Genomic DNA, 25,562 nt, shown 5'->3' on the forward strand with positions numbered 1-25,562 from the left:
TTGCAAAAACAACCAAGAAGAAAGCTAGACATATGAAGCTATAAATCAATCAGTAGATTTGGTGAGTATGTGAATTCTCAATATGAGATTAAAAACACTCATACCTCTGACAAGGTTCAATATTACTTCGACAAAGCACAAAAACTTCAAGAGCAGAATCATCATCTTCCTGAATCAGAAGAACAATCACATTGATGGCATCATATCGAGGGTCAGGTCGGAGATCTCCTCTAGATTCTGCTTGAATCTGTCAGTCAGGATTGCATTCAAATCAAACATCAAATTCCAATTCCCAAAATACACAAAACATCATGATAGGTCATACCAATTGCTAACAAGGACTCAAATATTACTTTGACAAATGCCAAGATCCAATAAAGAAATTGATTATTATAGAAGTATCAATGTTGAGGAAAATAAAACAAACATTTAAAAAATTTTAATGCCCAAAAATAATTTCAATAGAACAAGTATGTTTTTCATACAAGCACAAGTGAAACACCATCCATATTTAATAGATTATTAGAAGTAATGAAAGCATGAAGCAAGGGTTTCTTTATTGTATCCAATGAGCTCTAATGAACTCATCAATCATCATTTACAAGCAACTTGAATCTATCTCCAAGTCCTGCACAGATCTAGCCACCACAAACTACTTATTTCTATTCTATGTAACCCAGTTACAACTCAAAAATTTAGGAGACCATGTAGGGAGCATCTCTCTTTGTAGAATACATTCTTAGACACACTTTTGCATTTTTGCAAGAATACCAGGCATGATGAATTGATAAGAATGCTATTAGTGCTACCTCTATGCTTAACAATGTTACTTGCTGTCCCCCACCAACACTTGCCGGGTCCCGAAATCCAATTTGACTAAGAGGAGTAGGTTTTGATTTCTCCTCTGGGCCTGAAATCTGAGAGATATCCTGTGAGCAATTAGTGCATTTTTTTACTTTCATAATATTCCCTTTGACCTGTGTTTTTTCTGGCACCTTATCATGAAAAGCATTCTTTTTTGCATTGAGGTTGTCATGAATTTCATGATTCTGTTGATCCAGGACAGGTTTCACGTGAGACACAGACCCCACAGGCAAAGGCTCAGCAGAGGTATCTGCAATGAGCACTTAGCAGTTAGTCAAGATATATGATTCCAATCAAAAGCATTGAAATAATTTTATCTTTCAGTGAGGAAGTTTCCATTGATGCAGCTTTTAAGATCTCTCTTGAAGTCACTAGAATTTGACAACCAAAATATAGATAATAATTAATACAAGCTGGAAAAGACAAGATAGCATCATTTATGAGGCCTACTTCATACCCGTGTCATCATGCAACAGCCATCTATGAACACAATCTGCGGATGGAGGTGAAAATACTGGTGTCAACAAGTACAAGAATGAGCCATCATTTTGATAGTGGGTAGGCACACCCATGCCAACTTCTTGGTGATTATTTAAGTCATTATAGCACTTGTTCCAAACTTTTTTCTCTTCCTGGCAGTCCCCCACAAAAAATGGGATGAATTCATCCAGAATTGTGCCTTGAACTGCGTGATGAGAAAGATCATAAATGGTTCAAGGATAAACTTGAAAGAAGCATAGTAAATAAGATCAGTGTCAAACATAGAAGAAGAAAAAAGGCATGAAAATGTGAAGCATATGTTCAATAAGATATCAATCCTGTTTAAGTTAGAAAAGATAGCCTAAAAGTGTGTCAATAATCAGAGAAAAATAAATCACTACAAGGAGTTCAATGTAGCAAAGCTTTGCCAATTTGTTGCTAAGACGAGTGCCGCAACATGAATATTAAGCTCGGTGCACCCTTAATGCTCCCCAGTGTGCCTAAGTTCATTATGCAGTAACCAATTCTTTTAGTCAATTAAAACAATAACAATAAACAAATAAATTACACAATTTACAAGTATTAAATACAAGTATAGATAAACAATTTTGAGTATAGCTTCGACAAGTTTTGAGAAGAGAATAGATGAGTAAAAAGGAGAAAGAAAACTTCTCTCTTTGATAAGATTTTAATGTTAACCAATGATGTTTATCATGAAACAAGGCACCGTCACTACAATTGCAATATTTCCTTGAGAGATAAACTAAATGTAATCAGGAAGTGTTTCTTGGGCTTCCAAATCCAACACTATTTTGTTCTATCCCTAAATCATTTCATATATTGGTTGAATACTAATAATGATTTGTCATTACTTCGTTATTGTTTTAAAAACTAATACCTTCTCTCTTTTTGGAATAGTTGTTAGAAATGTAGTAAAACCTCTATAAATTAATAATATTGTTAAAATAATAAAATCTCTTAATCCCAACTCGGGCCCGTGTATGTAGAAGATAATAATTTTTTTTAGGAATCCTTAAGACCCAAAGAAAATATAAATTAATAATTGATGAAGTCTATAAAAAAATAGCACACAAAAATTCATAATATAATATTAAGTAACTTTTTACAACTTCTATTTTTCTCAATTCATTTCTCAGAACCATCACATATTTGAAACCTCTTTATTTTCTAAGGTATGAAGTTTTAACACCAAATCTTTTCCTTTTAAGAGTCTTTCTATCTTCTACAATTAATAACCATCTCTTTTTTAGTGTGTCTTAGATTTGTATGTATTAACTTTTGATCACATCCATTGTTTTTGGATTTATAAGTCATACATGTATAAGTATTGTACAATAGAAACATGATAATCTTTCTAAATTAATAAATATTCATTCATTAATAAATTATTAATTTATCGATGAATCAATAACCCTGCTAAGATAATAATTTCTCTTGATCCCAAAAGTATTATTTTATAGGGGTTTTACTGTAGCTTACTAACAGAAAGTTCTTTTCAGTCTTTGATTGTACACCCCAAATTGTTTATAGATGTGTAGTTAGTAAGCAATTGATAGAGAAGTAATAATACCACAAATATTGTGTGATATGAGATATCTCGCATCCTATGGGCAATCCCTTAAGTACATAAGGCAACAAATTGCTTCAACCATGGCCATTGAAAGATTCACCTAGGTTTTTTTTTTCCCAACTATGCAATTATGAGCATTAAAAAGCAAAATGATTATATAAATAAGCAAGCTCATATGATAACTCCAATTAGCTTTAGCATTTATACTAACTAGCGAGCTTTTACAATAAACTTGATAAAAAGGAAATAAAATAATCAATTTTTTTTCTTTTTATCAAGAATCAATATACATTTTTCTGACGAAGTTTTTTTCAAATCAAAATGAATTTAGCAACTAGAAAATTTTAATAATCAACCACTTAGCACAAGAAAGACATATGGTTAATGTATACTTTCCCTACAAAATTCATGTTGCGTCATGAATAAAAATATTATTAATTATTGAAGAAAACCAATAAGGACACATGACAACAATTGCAAATAAAATCATTGTGATAAGACAAGAGTGCTATGGATTTTTCTATTATCAGTCTTTGACTTGATTTGGGTGTTTTCGATTTCAGTGAGAAATATCCTCTTCAAGTGGAAATTTATGGGGCTAGATAAAAAAAGAAGAACAGTTTGACGCTTGACTTTGATTTGCTTATTTTGGTGTATTTGGAAAGACCGCGACCAAATGATTTTCGATGATAAGAGCTCTCAGATAAAAACATTGAAGGAGCTTTTCATTAAATCACTTTTAGAGTGGTATCATACTTCATTAGAAATGGAAAACCCCTCTACTTTGGATTTCTTAGATGCTCTTTCTTGTAGTAAGCTTGTCTTGTTTTTGTAGGTTAACCTTGTATATGTTTGGTACTTATTTTGGAATGTTTTGTGTATACACATATACATAGTGTACCGCCTCTTTTTGACAATTCTTAATATAGACTTTTGTTGTTTATCAAAGAAAAAAAAAAGTTAATTGCAAAGAAAAGAAATGCTTTAATATCTATAGAAAAGAAATGATATCAGACATAAAATGACCAAGAACAAGACCATTTTCCAAGAAATATATACTATATTAAATAATGTTTTCTCTAAGAATCAATCGTATGAATCTTGCCAATCAAGACAACACTATCACAATAGTCCTGAACACAACTCACTTCACTCTCTCCTAAATAAAATTAAATAAATAAGATCACATAAAATTAAACATGAGTGCAAGAAAACTTTTTATCATGTTCTTTAATAGTATGGTAGAAAAAGAACGTTAGTGCCAACCAGAAGAAATTTCATCACACATACCCAAAGCTACTTTAATCAGTCTTATTCCAACTAAATTTCATTTAGAAATCCAAAGCCTCTCCTAAAGTTAAGGCTTTCACATGACTTGTGGCAAGTAAGAGGGCTAATACCAATGATATGCACCAAAAGTGGAGGCCTCTCAAAGCTCTTAATCTGAAGTGGTGATCATGCACAAGGAGAGCAGTGAATTCATTGATCATTTTTTTTTTCATTGCTCAATAGCTTTGGGTTTATGGCATAGACTATTTAGCTTTGTGAGGGTAGATTAGGTACCACCATGTACAGTGGTAGAGGTGATGACCATTTCCTTTAAAGGCTTTAGAGATCATGACAAACAAAAGGTTTTATGGGGTATTGCAAGCTTTAGTTTGACTTGTCAAAATGATAGAAAAGAAACACAAGGGTTTTTTAATATTTTTTTTTTTTTTTGATAGGAAGGGTTTTTTAATATATTAGGAGGACAAAGGATGCAGTTTGAGACTTGTTCATCATCAAGTGAAGTAGTAATCAAGTTAACCTTCAATGGATGTTCTTTGGGGACTCCATGACAACTTAGGATTTGCAAAGTTATTAGAGATCATTGAGAACCCCTCTGGTTGCGAGTTGGAGCTGCCACAACTTATGACAATGGGAGGGTCCCCGGAAAAGTAAGAATAATGAGTGCTTCGCCTACTTGGTAGATCTATTATAAACTTGCAAGTAAGAGTTTCACCATTAAGGCTCAAGTTGTAGTACTATTAGAGAGCTTTGTGCAAGCAAAAGTTTTGGTTTGTCCAACTTTGTAGTGGAGGGGGATTTTGCTTTTGTTATCTCATGGGTTGCTAAAAAGGAAAGAGGTTCATGGAGTCTTAACCGGTAGCTATGCTAAATATTTGATATCTTTAAAAAGTTAGGATGCTCCATTCGATGGGTTCCTCACTCTGCTAATCAAGTGGCAAACTATCTAGTTAGAAGAGGTGCAAAGTTGTTCGTATCTTTTGTTGGAGATTATTTACTTCCTTAAGTTATATTTAGTAGTTGTCTAACAATGTTAGAGATTATTTCAATTCTATCCTATGGGAATTTTTATTAAGAGAAGGTATAGTTCATCAAAGTTCTTGCATTGATACTCCTCAACAAAATGGGGTAGCCAAGAGAAAGAATAGATACTTGTTAGAAGTTACAATGGCCCTTATGTTCTCCACTCAAGTCTTAAAGAGTTTTTGGGGAGAAACTGTAGTTATTGCAACCTATCTCATCAATAGAATGTCTTCCCATGTCTTGAGTTTCCAAACACCGTGCAAAGTCTTTCTCAAATCATGCCCTAGGACACAGCTCATCTCCTCCATTCCACCCAAAGTGTTTGGCTACTCAACCTTTCTTCATGTTCCCCAATAGCATTAGAGTAAGCTTGATCCCAAGCCACTATGTGTATTTTTCTAGGATACTTTCCAAACCAAAAGGGCTATAAGTGTTACTCTCCCGCCACAAAAAAGTTCTACACCTTCATAGATGTGAATTCTTTGAAAATCAGCCCCATAACTCCAAAACCGATATTCAGGGGGAGAATAGAATTTAGGAATACCAATTTTAGGAAACAAAAACCATGATTGAACCTCAAACACTTGAGTTTGTTATAGTTCACAATTCAAATCCTATCTCTCCTGCTCCAAGTCTCCCACTCCCAACAACTGAATTCGTAGACACTAAGTTGAGTACTCCTCTTCACCCAATCCAATCTCAAACTGTCAATAACAGTGAGTTCATTGTCTACTCAAGGAAAAAGAAGTCTCAAGAAGATACGGAGCAACAAACACATCCCAGGCTAGCACATGAAATTGAACCAAATTCAGTCCCAAAAGAGACACATTTGAGTAACATTGATTCTAATCCTAACAAGTCTTGGAAGATGAAGAACTCAATTTGTCAATTGCCAAAAGGAAAGGAGTAAGATCTTGTACAAATCATCTGATTTATAACTTTATCTCCTATAAGAGTTTGTCACCAGGTTATCGAGCTTTTGTTATCAGGCTTACGGATATTCAGATTCTCAATGATATCCATTAAGCTCTACAAATACCTGAATAAAAGACAACCATTGAGGAAGAGATTTGAGCTCTTGAAAAAATGGGACATGGGAGCTTGTTGAACTTCTAGAAGGAAAGAATCCATTTGGGAGTACATGGATCTTCACAATCAAGTACAAAGCAAATGGAAGTGTTGACTTGTTCAAAGCTCGACTGGTTGCTAAGGGATTTATGCAATCCTATGGAATTGACTACCAAGAAACCTTTGCTCCAGTTGCCAAATTGAATACAATTCATGTTCTGTTGTCATTAGTTGTTAATCGAGATTGGTCTCTTCATCAACTGGACGTCAAGAATATATTCCTCAATGGTGACTTAGAAGAAGAAGTGTGTGTTAAAATTCCTTCTGATCTTTAGACTCAGGCAAACATTAACAAAGTCTGCAGGAAAAAAAAATCTCTATATGGTCTCAAGTAGTCTCTTCAAGCTTGGTTTGATCGTTTTACCAAGGCTGTAAAGAGGTTTAATTACTCTTAGTGTCAGTTTGACCCCACTCTGTTTCTAAAACACACACCTAAGGAAAGATCTGTCATTATCATCATTTATATGGATGGCATAGTCCTAATCAGAGACCGTAAGGAAGAAATAGGCAAACTCAAGAGTTTTCTTACCCATGAGTTCAAAATTAAAGACCTAAGGAATCTCAAATATTTTCTTAAGATGAAAATTGCTAGATCAAAAACGGGTATTGCAATCTCCCAACGTAAGTATGTTCTAAACTTGCTAAAGGAGATTGGGATGCTTGGTTATAAACCTACAAACACACCTATTAACTACATTATTAAATTAGGAACTGTCGAAGGAAGTGCTTTGATGGATAGAGGGAGATATCAAAGACTTGTGGGGAAAATCATCCATCTCTCTTACACAAGACCAAACATTACTTTTTCAATCAGCGTGGTTAATCAAGTCATGAACAATCCAATTGAGGAACATATGAAAGTTGTGTATCGTATTCTAAGATATCTCAAAATGACTTTAGGAAAAGGACTCTATTTCAAAAGAACATAGAAGAGAAACATTGAGATTTTTTCAGATGAAGACTAGGTTGGTTCCATAACTTACTAAAGATCAACCTCAAGATATTGCACCTATGTATAGAGGAATTTGGTTACTTGGCAAAACAAGAAACGGTTTGTTGTAGCTTGGAGCAACACAAAAACAGAATTTAGAGTTATAGCACATGGAATTTGTGAAGGAATGTGGTTAAAGAGACTTCTAAATGAGCTGAAAATTCCAGTAAAAGATTCTATGAAAATGTTTTGTGATAGTCAAGTTGTCGCAAGTATCGCTAAGAACAAGGTTCATCATGATTAGACAAAGTATGTGGAAATAAATCGCCATTTTATCAATGAGAAGATAGAAAAAGGAACAATTTCATTGGTTTACACTCCAACAGCTCTCCAAACAACAAGCATCCTTACCAAGGCACTTTCTATTTCCAACTTGGAAAACTTGAGATCCAAGTTAGGAATGATCAACATTTACAACCTAGTTTGAGGGGGAATGTGGAAATCCGGAATGTACAATTGTATTAACAGCTGTGTTACAGCTACAGTTGTGTTACAGCTGTGTTCTAGTTGTGTCACAGCTGTGGTATAGTTGTATTTCCTATTCCAACTTATTCCCTGATTTTATGAGAGACTTTATCTCCTGAAATCAAGGATTAGATTTCTTTTCTAAGATAGATGGCCTCAGCCATTCATGCATAAATATCAGTGGTATAATCAATTTGAATAATAGAGAAAAAGAAGTTTTTTTCTACCTTAAATTTCTTCAAAATCTGTTTTTTGGGCAGATGTGGTGGATGGAACAACCTTTAAGCTCTCAATTTCCTAATCTTTATAAAGTTACATCAATTAGAAGTTCTTATGTTTCATCTATCCTCGACTTCTCTTCTCCTTTAACTTGGAACTTTAACTTTTGTTGAAATCTTATTGATTTAGAGATAAAGGATCTTGAAAGTCTCATATTCATTCTCCCTTGTGAAAATCTATTATTGTCTTCCTAGATGTGAGAGTTTGGTCATTATCATCTTCACACTTATTTACGGTCAAATCATTCCTCTTAGCCTTATCTAATCAATCAACTTTAGTTTTTTCTCTCCAACAAAATTCATATGAAATCAAATCTCATCAAATGTCAAGACATTTACTTTGGTTAGTGGCCAACAAGAGGGTTAATACCAATGACTTTCTTCAAGTCATAAGACCTTTCAAAGCCTTTACTTTGGATCATTGCACTTTGTGTATAGGAAGTGGAGAATGGATTTAATCACTTTCTTTTACACTATCCAATGACTTTGGCATTATGGCACAAGCTATTTAGACTCGCTAGATTGAATTGGGTTCGTTCTAGAAGTATCAATGACATAATGACCATTTCTTTTAGAGGTTTGGGGAGTACTATTAGAGGAAAAGTTCTATGACATATCGCTCGTTTTATAGTGATTTGGATAGTATGACGAGAAAGAAATGCAAGGATTTTTAAGGACAAATAGAGAGCGATAGAGATGGATGATATAGAATCAAATTTATTTATATTCCTCTTTTGGGGTCTCTACTATAGTTTTCAAGGGCATTCCTCACAATATTATACAACTTGACTAGATTTTGATATGTAGATCAAAAGAGTTAAAATAGCAAATAGAGGAACAATGCCAAGGGAACTTTTTGTAGGAGTTTGCACAAACCCCTAAGGAATGTCGAGTCAGTATATTGTCTCCCACTATACCATTTTGATGTCTATTAGAGTGTGTTTCTCTAGCTCTGTTTTTTATTAGATTTTGTAAATTTGGGAAGGATTTCTCACTTTTCACTTGTACTTTTATACATTTTAATGAATATGTTTTGTTTTTGATAAAAAAAATAATAAAACAATAAAATTTAAGAAGAAAAAAAACTACCATTCTCCCAAATACTGTTCCTAACAACACATTTTCATGGTTCATACGAAAATCATGACATTAAAAAGGAAAAAAAAAAAAAGACCCTTTATGTTCTAGCATTCTGTTAAATGCAGCATCCATTTCTTCATGACACTCTCTTATTTAATCTTCCAAAACAGTATAATTTTAAGCAATAGTCGCAACTCCAAAGGCACTTCACATACCATAGTCCAATATCATCTCTAAACCATAAGTCTCTGGCCCTGATTTCTTACCCTTCAAGGCAATCTAATGCCATGCAATAATCAAGAAAATACAAGGCTGGAGATGACAAACATGGAATCTTAAAGGCAGGGGAAACACAAACCTATACCTCCTATACCAATCAAGATTAGAGCAGGTTTAAGCAGGTTCCAAGCTTAGGAAAGAAAAAAAAAAGCACACATGGGTTGTAGCATACAATTCAAGGCAATTGGAATTCTGACCTGATTTCCCTTTACAACTTTCCTCATTCTCAAGAGAAGAGCAATTGGGGATAGCAGGTGACAACAAGGCATTATCAAAAGTCCCATCCGTCCAGTCTACAGTGGGAGGCTTCTGGTGGAAGGTCATGCCAATAAGTTCCACAGGTTTTGCTTCCATGTTGACAACTGTGGATACTAAATTGTGAGTCCCAGACAAGCCAGCATCATTTCCCCAATCTCCACCACCACAATTCTTAAATTGTGAAAGTGTTGTGCCAGTAGCACCATCCCAACCTTCAAGATTCTCAGAAGATATTTCAGGCAAACACTCAATGGAGGTCCTGCAGTCACGGCCACTTTTGCAAGTGTACCCATCTCGACATACCATTTCATGTTCAAAAGGTGAATTTGACAAACAGCTTGAAGCAGATGCTTTAGTTTGCTTCAATCTCTCATCAACAAAATGTTTATCACCAGTATCAAACTTCAAAAACTGAACATCAGTTGAAGGATCAGGTTTGCAAGCATACTCTTTGCAATTAGAAAATTCAAAATCGACCATGGAAGCTGCAGAATCTCGCACCTCAGTGTTAAAAGGCTGCAGTGATTCTTTTGTACCAGTGTTCATTTGAGAGTGACCTGTAATAGTGAAGTTTCTGGATCCAGCAGTTGCTTCTGTGCCAACCTCATCATCCCGTCTCCCGCAATGATCAAATTGTACATCCTTCGATATATTGATGAGCAATGAGCCATCAGTGCTGGAAAAACTAGGTAATTTACCATACATAGAACAGGCAGAATAGTCAGAGTTAAAATCACAAGCCTCTTGAAAATCTATTTGCTGATGGGTAGATGAAGGCCAGAAGTTGGGAGACTGAGAAGGCCTCATGTGATGCCCATTGTCCTGCAATGCATGAAACTGTTTTGGGTGAAGAAATGAAACATCTTTCAGTTCCTTTTCTGAAAGAACCTTTTTAGTATGAATCACACATTCAGATGGCTCAACCCGGTGGCATCTTTTTCTCCTCATCAAGTCCCGCATAGAGCATCCAACTAAAGTACTTGCTTCTTTTAAATCATTGACATCTGTTCTCACATTGCATAAAGCCTCACAACATTTTTCTTCCTCATTTCTGGCCAAGAAACTTTTATCTGCACCGTCTTTAACTTCACTGGCATCTTTCTTGGCCATGTTCAAACTGACAGATTTTAAGTTATCATTCACCTTTTGAGTTGTTGTTAAAGGTAAAGAGCCCCATAAAGACTGGTTCCTTTTATGCTTATTAGAGAAACTTGCACCAGTATCTTGAAGGACCTGGTGCTGAGAAAACCTCTTAGTCTCACTTTTCATCTCTGTTTCAGATGAATTACCTGAACAATCATTAGGATCATCACCAGAACCATCCACTTGGGGGATCATTTTCTCTAATGAAGTTTGAGGTGAATGGCTATGATCTGTGGAACAAGAGGCTCTCTCCTTTAAACCCTTAAAGTCAGCTAAATCCTCAACTGAATCAAGAATGTCCTGACACTCTTGTTGGGATTCATTCTCATAATCCATATTGGCTTTCTCCAACACCTTATCAATAGTTACTGTGGGCAACAATGGACTCAGAATGGTCTGACAAACAAGTTCATCGTCAGAGTTTATATCTTCTGCAGCCTGAGAAGAGGCAAGCCAGCTTAGTAGCCCCAGGGCTTCATTATCTGCAACCTGAAAAAAATAAATAATCTTTCAAAATGCTTGAGTAATGAGACTATAATATGGCCAAACATAATAGAGAAAAGGAAATCATTAGGATAGTTGTTTCCAATCAAATAGATGGACTAGGGCTTCAATCATTTAGGGTTCAAGGATAAACTTATAGGAGTGGGAAAAGTATAAAATAAAATATAGAAAAAGAAGAGATAAGAACAGGTCAAGTAATTAAAGACTATGTTGCTGCCATAGTTGAAGATAATAACTTCAACAATCAACCATGACATAAAATAAACTTCATTAGATTCACTAAGGAATGACCTTTTCCTCTTCACTGTTGCCAAACTCCATTACCAAAAGGTGACAACATTCTCTACAGGAACTTGGTGGTCTGCTTTCAGGTAGCAGGGGAGCTTTTTGATAAGGAAGGTATGACACCTCTTTGGAAAAAGCAAAACAGTGCACATCTGAGGCAGAGGAACCTCCATCTCTTAAACTGAAGCAAATGATCTTAAATCACCTTCTTGTGTGGGTGGAGGGTGCTGATATGTCGACTTAATCATGCTTTATTTCAGCCTTTTGATTTTATATTGCTTACTTTATAAAGAACTATAAACTCACTGATGCCACAATAAAGCTCAACATCAACAGCAGTTATATGAAAACAACTGTGCCACATGCTGGACCATTGTTTGTTGCCTAACTACTTCACCAACAAAGAGCATCCGGCAATGAAAACCACACATAATTGTAGATAAATTCCAAAAAGACGAGGGACCATCTTTACATGAGCAAACATCCAATAGTTTATCCAACAAAATATCATTAGGTAGGTTGTTCCTGATTTGATATAGGAAGGTATTTATAGAAACATCAAATAATGATTAAATACCACTTAGTCAGAAAAAAAGGGAAAAAAAAAAATATCATATTGATCAACATTGTGAAAATAACTTAAAACTTTTAAAATTGGGTGTTGATCACTTTTAAAACTTTAAAACAAAAACAATTTATATAAGAGATAAATGTAAAGAATGTAGAGAGAGCAATTGCATGAAGGCTTATAATGGTTTAGCAACCACCCGCCTACATCCAATCTCCTTAAGCACTTTTCCGAGTGAGAGTTCCACCATTCTTCAAGGCTTCAACCCAAGCCTTTAATGAGTACAATTGGATTTTTAGGTTCCAATGGACCTTCACACTTCTCCAAGGAGTATCCCTCAACTCCTATACACTGTCACACTTTTCTCAAATAATAGAAAATTTTAATCACTTCAAGGTGATTTAACTCAACCTCAAACTTGAGCAAATTTAATACAAGTCAATAAATGGCTAGGAAGTAAAGGTGCACTCAAGAAGACTTCAAGTTGAAGTAAAAGCACACCTTCAAATGATTTTGACATGTCACAATGAATAGCAATCAATAACAGGTTGGTGAAGACTCGTTAATGTGAAATAAGGATCTTTCATATAGCATTGGGAGGCAACTAGCTGTTAGAGTCAAAGGTTGGTTGGTTCAGTCAACCGCCTGATCAACAAGCTAGGTAGCCATTGCAGCATTTATTTCATAATAGGTAACCATTGCAAGAGACACGGGTGCTGTTGATTGACCGCCCAGTCGAGCCGGCAAGCTATCCATAACTTTCTGCAGGCTTTTGAATGAGGAAAACAATGCATCAGGGCACTCGCTCGACCACGCAGTCGACAATGCTGTTGAGTGCTCCAAAATTTTGAAAAGCTTCCAAACAAATTTTAACAAGCTAAACCCTTTTTAAGTTATCCAAGTTAGAAATACCTCAGCTTTCAAAACAATTTCATAAATGGTTCTTAAGAAAAAGGTTTTCATCAAGGGATAATTTTTATGAACCATTCTTTGACACAAGGAAAAGTTTGAAGTGATAGATCATCTTTTAGTGTGCACCCTTTCCCAACCCTTATAAGAGATCAAAATAAAAATAAAAGATTAATGCCCTGGTCTTGATGCCTTGACATGATTTTCATTATCCTCTTGAACAAAGCACCTTTGATTTTGAAATGCAATAAACTTGCATAGGCTTCATTTCCAATTATTAGTCCTTAATCCTTTTTTCTTTTTGTCATTATCAAAACATTTGATCACTTGCCTTTTGGAAAACCTTGGGCCCACACACATTTTGGGTGAACTTGTAAAAAATGCAAAAGGAACATCACAAAACAAAGTGGATCACTAGCTTGGTATTAAATCAGTATAAAATAAAGGGAATAAAGTAATTTGACACACCACATGGTAGCCCTCACTTTACAAGACCATAAATAAGCCAAACTTCTAGGTAAATTATGACACTGAGAAAACAATTAGCTAGGAGTAAAGAACATCAATATTGAGAATGAAACAGTCTATCAAAAAAAAGAGAATGAAACACAAAGATCATGATGGGTTACCTTCAGACCTGATGGTCCAATATTTTCAGATCTTTGCCTTTCGTCAACCGACAATTGTTGTAGACACATACCCCTGCCTTCACTGGGTATTGCATCATCATCTTCTTCACACAATGAACCTTGTGATACTGGAGAAATGTTCTTATTTTGATCTTTGAAACACTTTGAAGGCTCTCCATCATTGTCATTAGGGCGAACAAGTACATCTCCAACTAAATTTCTCTCATCAGCTGAAGATGTTATTGACTGCATAAACCTCTCATCTTTCTCCAATGGAGTAAAAGCCAAAGAGTCACCTGCTTGATTACACAACTCTCCAAGTTTGTTCTCAAATTCAAGCCCATGTGAGAGACTTCTCAAAACATCTTCTGGCAGTGGTTTGCCAGGATCAGGAGGCATTGCCACCTCATGCATTCCAGTCCTTTCAAACTCCTCCTAAGGCAATGAATGTAAACTTCAACAAGGGAATGGCAAAGAACATAAATTTTTAAATCATATACATAGATCAGATGAAAGCATACCTCCCAAATTGGTATCAGTGACCGGACCATTTTCACATCTGAATGGGTTTGTGAAAGGGATGAGTACAATTTAAACTGCTGATTAAGAATCTCTGTTGGGCACCAAAAAAAACCAATTTAGCGAGGAAATCATGAAGACAATACCAGATATCTGACAAACACTGCTATGAATGCAAACAAACCTTCTACAATAGCATCTCCCTCAAGCTCACAGGTACTTTGACGCTTAGGGCTGCAAATGCCCTGACCTGGTGAAGCATCTAGTTGACTAGAAAATTGCCACATCCAACCACCTGGAATTGTGGAAGATATCCAAACTGGTGAACTTAAACATGTGTCACCACTTGAATCTGCCTAATAAGAAGTACCAACATCATACAAAATTATTATGAAATTGAAAGCATCAAAGGCAATTCAGATTGATCCCAAAGACTTCTGGAACATAAAAAGAGGGAAAGAAAAGGTGACCTGCAAATGAGCAGATATGCAAGCAAAGTCATCTGGCTCCAGTTTTTGTTGGCCATTATAATTAACTTTCCTTGAGGAGAAAACATCAGGTACTGGATGACGAAATTTCATCTTCGATAGATGTAGATGACCCATCCCATACAAGTTGTAGTCAATCTAACATTATTCAGCACAAAAATGTTAAACAAAAAGCAAGAGCTCTGAAAGTGCAACAGTTGTGCTAAATGCAGAACTGACAGAACAAAATGACAAGGCCAGCAAAGTGTCAGTCTGAACAGGGCATAATATAAAACTAGCAGAAATCAAACTAACCAAGTTACCCTGGATTTCTACCATTATCAAACAAAGTCATTTTAATAAAGAACGAGTGCAATTCAGAAACCGCCTCTCATATGCACTAACACTCCTCTTGGTTCAAGCAATCAAGGGAATGAGAATAAAACACCTTGGTATAAATCCCAAGGATTGGTATCCCAAGAATCTATCATTTCCATTTTGATGTATGAAATGCAGGAATCCAATTAGAAAGCAACTGCCATTTTTATGTTTAGTTTGTATAGAGATTGAAGTTTTGATTAATTTTTAAATAATAAGGAATTTGATATTTATATATCTTTTTTTGAGGAAAATAATTTAGTCAATACAAAATTTTTGGATTGATTCTCCAATGCAAAAATACCTATAATTTGAGCCAAAAAAATTGCTTAAAAAGTTTTAAATCTAAAAAATATTGATTTACAATCAAACCCAATGTAAATAAAAGTTCTGTGAATAACTATTCAATGATGATAGAAGAAAACTAAAAATTACAAAAATTTATAAAAGAAAAGAGATCTTCAAACTATGGTATTTGCAACATTATTATAATCTTATATTTAAGATAGGTTATTAGGGTATGCTGGTAAATGAGTTAATACAATTCTAATTCCAGAACATGGGAATAAAAATCCCACCATCTCAAACCACAAGAAAGATCCCATCACAGGTTAAGAATTGTTTACCAGAAATTGGAGAAGAAAGGGAATATGTGATTCATGGGGCTGTAAACTTTTATCAAGAACTGAACCTCCCTGCAAAACAAGTGTGTCATCTACCATGCAAAAAACAACACAATGCTATGTATCTATTAAAGAAAAAACAAAAGAAACAACACAATATTTATGTAATCCATAAAATGAAAATAGATATGCATATATACAAAAAGTAGTCATCATTTTATTAACTGGAAATCAACCACACTTAGATCCATAAGAATTGAAGGTAATATGGAAAAGAAGATTTGAGTTCCATAAACTCAAAAATTTTCCTCATAAAGCGAGGGAATAGAAAGGACTCAGAAACAATTTTGATAATTGCAGTCACAAGCTAGGCTCTCCTGAATGTTTATATATGCATGCATGTAAACTTTCTTTTATCAGATATGACAAATCCATTGCACTAAGAGGGTAATTATAGACAAGAGCAAGGACCCCTTCCATAATAGGTGGCTGATCAAAAGAGAAAAGTATGTAAATATTGCTCCACAGAAAACAAACCAAACAAACAAACTGCACAGCTTAAGTCAGGAAAAATAGCATGCTAATTCTCTAGTAGAATCAAAACTTAGCAAAGTCATTCATTGCATTTCCACTAATCTCTCTCCCTATTAGAAACCAAGAAATAATGATCGCCAAATCTCCTTCTGCAGATAGAATACCCATTAAAAGTTTAGCATTGTTGAACCACATAAAGGCAATAACTGATCAAAAGTCTCTTCACTTAATCTTTCAGACTAGCAAACAAGGTTCCGGACTAGTAGAATATAGGCTCAAAATAGTACCCGTAGAAGCTTCAGTAACAGAGGCCAAAAGAAGAGAAGAAGTAAACCAAATCCAAGGAGCCTCCATCCCTCCATTTGTCTGGGGGGAAAAAAAACATAGCGCTTGTCTACCTCCATATGAGTGTGCATGTGTGTGAGAGAGTTTAAACCTAGATGCTTGAATCACAAGGGCTCAAATGCATCGAAAAGTAAAAGAAATAATACTAAACTCTTTATACGAATGATGAAGCATGATAACAGAGAAACAACAACTCAAGCAAGAAGAAGGATGCTCTAAAGAACACAGATGCACTTCCCCTTCAAACCAACCTAGCATCCTGAAACAGGAAATTTCCCTTGAAAAAAACCCCTCTCTCCTCTCCTCTCCTCTCCTCTCCTTCCAGTATAACACAAGAAGAAGGGGATAAACACGCTCTTCTCTCGACAACCAAGAAACTGCACAAATGAAATAACGCCTCAAGGCAGATGGAAACAGCTCAACCTGAATGAGCTAGGAAACAAAGTTTGGCTAAGAGATGTAGTGGTCAGTGTGCGGCTGGAAAAACGAGTGTTACATATCTTTCCAACCACACACTGACTGCACCCATCGTCTAAACATTACATCTGCCTCCTATTCATGGAACCTATATTATTAGATAAAAAAAAAAAAAAAAAAATCTATGAACAACATTTTCTAGAGCTGGGCAAATTAGCCTTATTGCACAGTAAGATTGATAGAAGACCTGTCACTAACAATAATTGATTGAAGGCCTGTCATTAACAATATTTGCACTTAAAAGATTAAAAAGAAAATGACAAAAGCATCATGCTTACATGGTAGAAACATCCCAATTTATTTTTAATAGGTAAGAAAAATATATAGAAAGTACTAGAAGGCACTGTAACTTTATTATGATACACAAGAAACACTTCCTTATTTCTAACAGTGATCAACTATGTCATGTATTAATTTAATTTCAGGAGGCAAAAGATGCCGAACCATGAGTGGAAAGTGCAAACTGTATTCTCAAAATCAAGTATGTGGAGTAAATTATACTTTTGCTTTCACCTCTGGATTATTAAGTTCTGAAACTTGTCCCCTTAAACTCTAAAACACATCAAATACCCAACCTGAACTTTCAGGGGAATAGACACCATCAACAAAAAGTGAGAAATGGACATTATACGCTTAAACTATTAAAAAATATTGTATTCTTGTAAATGTCAAAACTAGCCTTCACGTTTATAGTTTAACAATAACGAGTCATCTTGCAACTGGGGCACCCATGGCCAGACTGTCAAGGTTCTCCCCCACCCTCCCTCCTCCCAGATTTCTTCACTAACAAATATATAAATACAAGGGACTAGGAAACAGAAATATTCCAAAAACAAACAGCATCCATTACTAAAAAGCTTGTAAAGAACAAAAATAACGCTTGAGTTGCTTTTATTTGTCTTTATTTAATTTATTTCTTGTATTTGTTTTTGCTCTTGATGCTGCAAATTGTTTTTGCCTTCTTTTTCATTTTATTTCGGCCTCAGAATGTGTTGCAGAAATCAGATACAGGAAGAAGGTGAATAGAATTTCACTGTCTATATAGCATTGGCAAGTGGGTCTGTTTTCAGAATCTGTGGTTATGTAAGAAGATAGGTTTGTTGTTTTCTCGACCATACTAAATTTCCACTCCTGTTATAAATTTTCTCAAGAAAGAAACCTTCTTCAATGATCAAATTTTTTTTTTTTCCAGGAAATCACTTTATGCCAACAGTCATGCTTGCATCCATAAATCAAATTCAAAACAGGACATAATTGAGGGGAATGAAAGTGTAATTACCTTAAAACATGTTAAAAAAAAAATTGAGGAGCCACAAACTAAGATTCATCACGCTAGCCAAAGAGTATAATGATATAGGAATGTGAAGTTCAAAGATAACTACAAAATGATTTCAAAACAAGAATGTAACAGAAATAAGAGGTTCAGGAATCTGTACCAGAAGAAGATTAGCAGCACGAGAGACATCATGCGGATGGTAGCTTATATTTCTGTCAAGGTATATTATAGCACAACCACAATAATATCAAAGTTAAAAGAACAAAAACAACAAAGAAATAATTCCTAGAACTTTTTAACAATTATTAGATAATCAGTATTATCTTTCTAGTAGAAGTGTAGATTACTGACATTTTAGGAAGATATCAAGGGATTAGTGACTAGCCATATTACCAATTCTCAAATGTTGGTCTGTTAGTTTTGAGAAACTGCCAGAGCAAAATGAAAACAAATGTGGCAACAACTTAAGCTTCTATCCACCTGGTTCAAGGCACCACAAAAAACACACACCCGCACACAACAACAACAACCACCAAACAAACAAACAAAATCAGAAAAACATATTGGTAAAATAATCTGGTATTTGGATACAGATATATTTTCACAAATAGCTCCTCTGACGAATGGTAACCATAAAAGTTTTTTGCCCGAACAAGGCTGCAGCCATGCACATGTTGTCGTTTTGAACCAGCATTACCTTTAAGCTGTTGAAGTTCAGACCAAAAATACATTCACATCATGTCAGTGGAAGCAGCCATGTAAGAGGAAAGCGCCACAAAGTCAGAAGCACCATTCATGACATAACTCACAACTCAAAATGATTGAACCAAGCATACCTTCAAGGCTTTCTCAACACCAAGAGATACAGCATGTGTGTATGTATCAGCTGCAAAGTACAAAGAAAGTCATATTTAAAAGACACACAGTGTAAAACTATTTAACTAGATGAAAAGGACCATAGTGTATAATTGGCATCCAAATTAAAACAGTAAGCATAATCACCAATCATAATAATCTTAACTGAATACTTAGATTATTTGTTGAATATCAGCACTATGTGCTGCATCCTCAAGGCAAAGGAAACACAAAAAACTGCAACAAGCAGTAAATGTCTTCACATAGAGTTCAGTTGTTCATACACATGAATGAAAATGATAGCATTTCTCCAGGCCAGATTCAAACAAGAGTGCATTAATACAAGTTGTAATATCCAAATTCTGTTTTATCTATTTAGTATAAGAATAAATTAAATGCATGTCACAGTTAGGCCATCCAAACAATTGAAGATTGAGACAAGCAAATGCATCTAACCAAATAAGAGAGTATGGCTCACATAAACAGAATTGATATTATGGCAGTGTTGCTAAACATTAATTCAACAGTTGCAAAACAAAAGCTACATTTGATATTAATAATGATAATGCAAGGTCCCAGTCAACAACTACTGTGGAAACAAAGCATCTTCATGTAGCATAGAGACACCTAGAAAAATTCATTCGCAAGGGCCAAGGTAGCAATATAATCCAAAATTTTATAAAATATAGAATAACATATATTTCCAATCTAAAAAAAGTTCTATTAAAACCTTTGCAATTTATTTTTGTAATTAGAGATTTTTCAATTCCTTGCTAATATAAATTAGTAATTCTTTTCTAGAATTATATTTTTTAAGAAAATATTTCAAGCATGCTTTGGATAGCTTTCCATTTTTTGCTTTAGTTGGAAATTGAACCCAAAATCAAAATCATATTTCAAAGTACGATATTAATAGTTTAAAATTTTATTGAACATAAAATAACTTCCTGCATAAATCAAAATAGAGCTTTTACAAAAAGCAACATTAAAAAATTTTAAGTCATAAGTTCCTTTAATAAAATTAGTCAAACAGGTAAAAAAGCTATTATTGAACTTCAAAAAAAAAAAAAAAAGTTTTTCACTTCTCAAAAGTCAATCCAAATAGGGCTTTATAGTTTCTGAGGCACAGACAAAATCAAAGTGCCTAAGTGAGAGTTTCTCACTAAAGTTACTTCTTTTCTCTTTTAAAGAAAAAATGGAATATCATATTAATAAATTTTTAAAAATTTCAAGAAAAGAGAAAATGCAAAAAGAAAATAAGGGTGGGTTGGAATAACGTATATGGTGGGTTTACTGTTTAAAGTCAGCGTGAAAAATTTTTATTTAGATTTATTTCTTCTACTAGTACTTCAAATCTATCAAATAAGAATGCACAGTAAAACCATAATGAGACAAAGTCTTGGGGCTGATTAGTAACCAAAATGAAAAAAAAAATTCAAAAAATATTTCCATTTTCAAAATGAAAATGCTTTTTTGTTTGTCTTTGGATCATTTTCAATTATTTCAGTGTTGCATTTTCAAAATAGAAAATGCAAAAATAATACTGTAAAATTCCCCAAAAATGACCAATTTTTAGAAATATTTTTCAATTGAATACAAGTTACAAAAATAAAAAATAAAAATAAAATTACTAACTTTTAGTTTTATGTTTTTGAAAAAAAAAAAAAAGGTTTCATCTCTGCTATTAAACAAGCATGTGTAAGGTTTTTCTAAAAGAAATAAAAGATTTATTGTAGGAAAAAAAAATAGAAAGAGAACAAGTTAAATGAAATAGAAGAATTTTTTATTTGAAAAATAGTCATGGAGTACATGCAACATTGTAGTTATTATAGGTGCCACATTTAATAATCAAAGTTTGTTTATCAATAACTATTATGTCGGTTAAAACAAAGAGGAATTAATGTTTCAATTAATTTTAAGGGGGTTAGATGCAATTTGTTGGGGCCAAAATTTAAATGAAATAAAATTAGAAGTTTCAAAAGATTTTGGATGTATGGGGAAGAGGGCAGCCACAAAACCAACCAGCACCCCCCTCTTTTGGGGTGCATTCAGCTACAAATCTTCTCAAAAAGGCAGTACACAAAACAAATGCAAAACAATAATATTTTTTAATCATTTCTATCATAAGCACTGCAGAATAATCTCAATAATACAAGAATGACCAAAGTATCAAACTAAAGAACAGTAAGCATAAGCATTCCATAATATTGCACATACTCAAACACAAGCAGTAGGTGCAAAGAAAACATAAAAAAGGAAAAGTAATGATACTCTAACTCCAAACATGTAGAATACCTTCTTGGGGTGACTGAGGCATTAGATCCGTGCATGGCACATACAAATAGGGCAAAGCCTACACGAGATCATAGGCATAAAATTCAGCATGAAAGCTTCAAATCAAAATTAGTGAATGGAGGAGATAATCTAACAACACAATTGTAGCATACGAAAAAAGGGTGGTGGAACTATAAGGTCAGTCATGGAGCATGAGTAATCTTGAACCCATAACAGCTTGCAAGCATCTATAAAAATCCAATTTCTGAAACTAAGATGTCAGAGAAACCCAAAAACTTTCGATCTCAAACAAATAGAGCAGTGATCTTACTCGATGAACATGCAAGCAAGTCTTCTGGCCCACAGGAGTAGAGCCATAAATCCTTATTACAGGAACTTCCTTCACCATACCACCTTCAAAATTCCACCAGCAATGATAAATATTTTTTAATAAGTATTATCATATAGAAAGATGACAGTTTGAATGCAATAAAACCTTAACTGTTTAATGCTGAGAAAACCAAGGAAAAGAAATAAAAGGAATTTCAAATCGCATATTTATGCTGTTTTATTTATTTATTTATTTATTTATTTATTTATTATTATTATTATTATTATTATTATTACTAATGAAACACTCACCTCAAGTAGCTCAATTATTTTAAAATTAAGCATGATTAGTGTCGGTTTTTTTGTTCTCTTGAATTTCAGATAATGAAAAATCTGAAAGTAACAAAAAGAAATTAACTTCTTTTCTTTTCCCTACATTTTCTCAACAACCAAATGGACCCGATGAAACTCATCAGACTCCACTACCATAAAACTAATTCAGAATAAGAGAGAGATCAAGTAGAACCCAACCAGGTGTTTGGTTGCAGTTTTGCAGACAGCTGAGACAAAATAAAAGAACCAAGGTTCTGGCACTTATGTAGACTAAAATGTTCTACTGCTGCAATTTAATGCGTTGAGGCCTGTGATTTCTCAAAACCCAACATTCTGATTCTTACTTCAATCCCAAACTGTTCTATTAATCAAAGTTGATTAGTTCAGGCCTTTGATTTCTCAAACTCAAAACTTCCATATTTTTTCTTTTAACTCCTTTTTCTCGGCAACCAAATAACGAAGAACTCATTAGACTCTACTACCAAAAGTACAATACAGAGACATGGGGATCAAAATAAAACCCAAACCCTCCGTTTGGTTGCCGAGAAGGCCTAAGCAAAATGAAAGAAAACAACACTATAAATACCGATGCCAAACTCTTGTAACACTCAATTTTTTTTATTATAATTATTTGAGCACCTGCTCACTCAAATACAAATCCTCATTCTCCTGTTATTCTCCCTCCTTTTTTCCATCAACGAAACAGACCCAAACAAAGAACTCGTCGAACTCCACTACCAAAAAACACAATTCGAATAGATAAATATTCAACAAAACCCTAACCCTCGCTTCGATTTCCAACAAAACTAAGCAAAACACGAGAAATTAAAACTTCAAACATCAATGCCAAACTGCTCTATCACTCAAATTTGATTGACCCTCAGCCCTTGATTTCTCAAATTCAACCCTCCATTTCCTTTTCCTCACCAACCAAGTAGACTCCAACTCCAACTCTGCAAAAACCAAAGCAATTCAAACGACGTCGTTTGGAGGTTGCTCTCATTACCTTGAAAGCTACTGTAACAAATGTCGAGGTCTGGAATCGGAGGCGCCATATAGTAATCCATCGAAACGATTCGAACGCTGAAAATCTTCGCATCGTCCTGTGAATTTTCCATCGATTTTCTCTGAAATTTACAAAATATTCATCGAATTTTGCAGCTCTGGTTTTTGAGTTCCGGATTTTATACTGCAGAGGAGGGGCAAAACTTCTCCTGTACACTTTGTTTTGACATTTCTGACCCTGGACCTTCAAGACTTTTACTTCAACTGCCATCGGCAATTTCTTGAATAATTAATTTTTTTCATAAATTGACATAAAATAATTATTTTTTTCCTATGAAGTCAACTTTAATTTTAATCATTAATTCAATGTTAAACTTAGAAACCACCCATAAAACCAAACTCATTGATGTAATTAAATCAAAATTAACAAAATTTAATAATTTATATTTAATAAAAAATTAACAATTGTGCATAAAATAATTGATTAAAAAATCATTTTTAATTCAAAATTCCTATATGCCTTTTCATAAAAATCTACCATTTTTTCTTTGTTTCTTTAGTGTAAACTCATAACTTAATACTAGTAAAAAAAAAAATTAGGTAGTTTACATAAAAATTATTGTCAAAGTGATACTGTTAGAAAAATTGGGTTAATTTAACCTAAGGTTACCCTAAAAGGGGGTGAATAAGGTGATGGTTTTTTTTTGTAAATATGTTAATGCAAAAGACAATTATATATAAATATATAATAAAACAATACAAAGACAATTGCATATAAAGTAAAAGAATAGGGAAAAGAGAATGCAAACACAAGATTTGTATAGTGGTTTGGCGCAACCCAACTTACGTTCACTTTCCTCTAACTTCAATCTTAAGTTTGAGGTTCTACTAATTCAAGACTTCCAAACCAAGCCTTCAAACAATTTAATTGGATTATGGTTCCAATACACCATCTTAGACTTATGGCTCCAAATTGTGATATCCCACATCAAATAGGGGAGAAAGTTTTTAATGTTATATATGTAGAGGTTCCCTTTAATCTTGTAGAAGCGTTTTTAAAGTCATGAGGGTTATTTTGGGCCTAGAGTGGATAATATTTATATGGTTTGGTGCAGGTCATTACAAATGGAATCAAAGTCGATCCTTGACTCTGATGTAGGGGTTTGTTTAGCCTTATGAGGCATATATGTCTATTTGGCCCAATAATCCCATGGGACATAACGAGAACGTTGTATCTACATAGGGGGTGTTTGTGACATTTCATATCGGATAAGGGGGAAAGTTTCTAATGTTATATAAATATGGACTCTTCTTAATAAAGTAGAGGTGTTTTAAAGTTGTGAGGGCCCCTTTAGGTCCAAAGCAAACAATATTTACACAATTGGGTGCAGGTCGTTACAAATGGTATCAAAGCTTATCCTTGACCCCAGTGTGGGGATTTGTTTAGCTCCATTAGTGTTTGTCTATTGGTCCCGCAATCCCATGAGACACAATGAGGACGTTATGTCTGCATGAAGAGGTGTTTGTGACGTCTCATATCGGATAGGGGAGAAAGTTTCTGGCTTTATATATGTAAAGGTTCTTCTTAACTTTATAAATGTGTTTTAAAGCCATAAGGGCCCCTTTGAAGCCTAGAACGAACAATATTTATATGGTTGGGTGTGAATCATTACAAATGGAATCAGAGTCAATCCTTGACTTTGATGTGAGGATTTGTTTAGCCCTATGAGAGATGTCTATTTGTTTAGCCCAATAATCTCATAGAACACAATGAGAACATTATATCTGCACAATGGGGTGTTTGTGATGTCCCATATTAAATAGAGAAGAGATCCTGGCGCTATATAAATATGATATCTTTTTAACAATGTAGACGTGTTTTAAAGCCGTGAGGGCCATTTCGGCCTAAAGCGGATAATATCTACACGGTTGGATGTGGGTCGTTACACCAAGCACCCTTTATAATCTTCAAGAGATACATCACTCTTAAATAACTCTTCAAGTGATACCCCACACTTGATAATCCCTAAGTGATACCTTACGCTTAGATTCTTCCTCTTAAAGATTTATAAATAAAATAAGAAATAATCTCACAAAATCCTAGTACAAAACTTTAGGCTCAAATGATACAAGAAAACTATAATTGAATGGTGCACTAATGACATGCAAGTTTTAAAACAGTGGTGCACTAAAAAAACACTCTTCCAATGCTCAAATATATTCAAGAAATGTTTAAGAACGTTAAACTCTTAAAACAATGAAAATTGAAGCCTTTTTATAGAGGAAAAAAAAAATGTCAAACTAGCCTTTGGGGGTTCATTCGGTCGAGCTCCAGTTCGATCGATTCACTAGTCGTTAGCATTTAGTGTATGACAGGTGACCGT

At 34.3% G+C, this 25,562-nt stretch overlaps 1 protein-coding gene across 5 annotated transcripts in view; it reads right to left on the reverse strand.

Moving 5' to 3' along the window:
- Nucleotides 1-23,373, reverse strand: part of LOC100263126 (DNA polymerase zeta catalytic subunit) — a 37,024-nt gene extending 13,651 nt beyond the window's left edge. The window contains exons 1-16 of one of the 5 annotated variants that reach the window (XM_010661559.3): nucleotides 23,180-23,373; nucleotides 21,842-21,924; nucleotides 21,532-21,589; nucleotides 19,218-19,267; nucleotides 18,973-19,085; nucleotides 18,542-18,584; nucleotides 15,753-15,821; nucleotides 14,752-14,907; nucleotides 14,466-14,637; nucleotides 14,284-14,375; nucleotides 13,763-14,197; nucleotides 9,664-11,356; nucleotides 1,322-1,549; nucleotides 996-1,114; nucleotides 810-917; nucleotides 105-247 (exon numbers count right to left, since the gene is read on the reverse strand). In XM_010661559.3, coding sequence (XP_010659861.1) covers nucleotides 105-247; nucleotides 810-917; nucleotides 996-1,114; nucleotides 1,322-1,549; nucleotides 9,664-11,356; nucleotides 13,763-14,197; nucleotides 14,284-14,375; nucleotides 14,466-14,637; nucleotides 14,752-14,907; nucleotides 15,753-15,821; nucleotides 18,542-18,584; nucleotides 18,973-19,085; nucleotides 19,218-19,267; nucleotides 21,532-21,589; nucleotides 21,842-21,924; nucleotides 23,180-23,291 — 3,674 coding nt within the window. In that variant the 5' untranslated portion in view covers nucleotides 23,292-23,373. Of the gene's footprint in view, nucleotides 1-104; nucleotides 248-809; nucleotides 1,115-1,321; nucleotides 1,550-9,663; nucleotides 11,357-13,762; nucleotides 14,198-14,283; nucleotides 14,376-14,465; nucleotides 14,638-14,751; nucleotides 14,908-15,752; nucleotides 15,822-18,541; nucleotides 18,594-18,774; nucleotides 18,951-18,972; nucleotides 19,086-19,217; nucleotides 19,268-21,531; nucleotides 21,590-21,841; nucleotides 21,925-23,179 lie in introns of those variants that run through there. The other 4 variants (XM_010661558.3, XM_019225057.2, XM_010661561.2 and 1 more) reach the window with 4 other exon arrangements.
- Nucleotides 23,374-25,562: the final 2,189 nt, after the last annotated feature.

Source organism: Vitis vinifera, chromosome 14 (assembly GCF_030704535.1).
Source record: "Vitis vinifera cultivar Pinot Noir 40024 chromosome 14, ASM3070453v1".
Lineage (NCBI taxonomy): Eukaryota > Viridiplantae > Streptophyta > Magnoliopsida > Vitales > Vitaceae > Vitis > Vitis vinifera.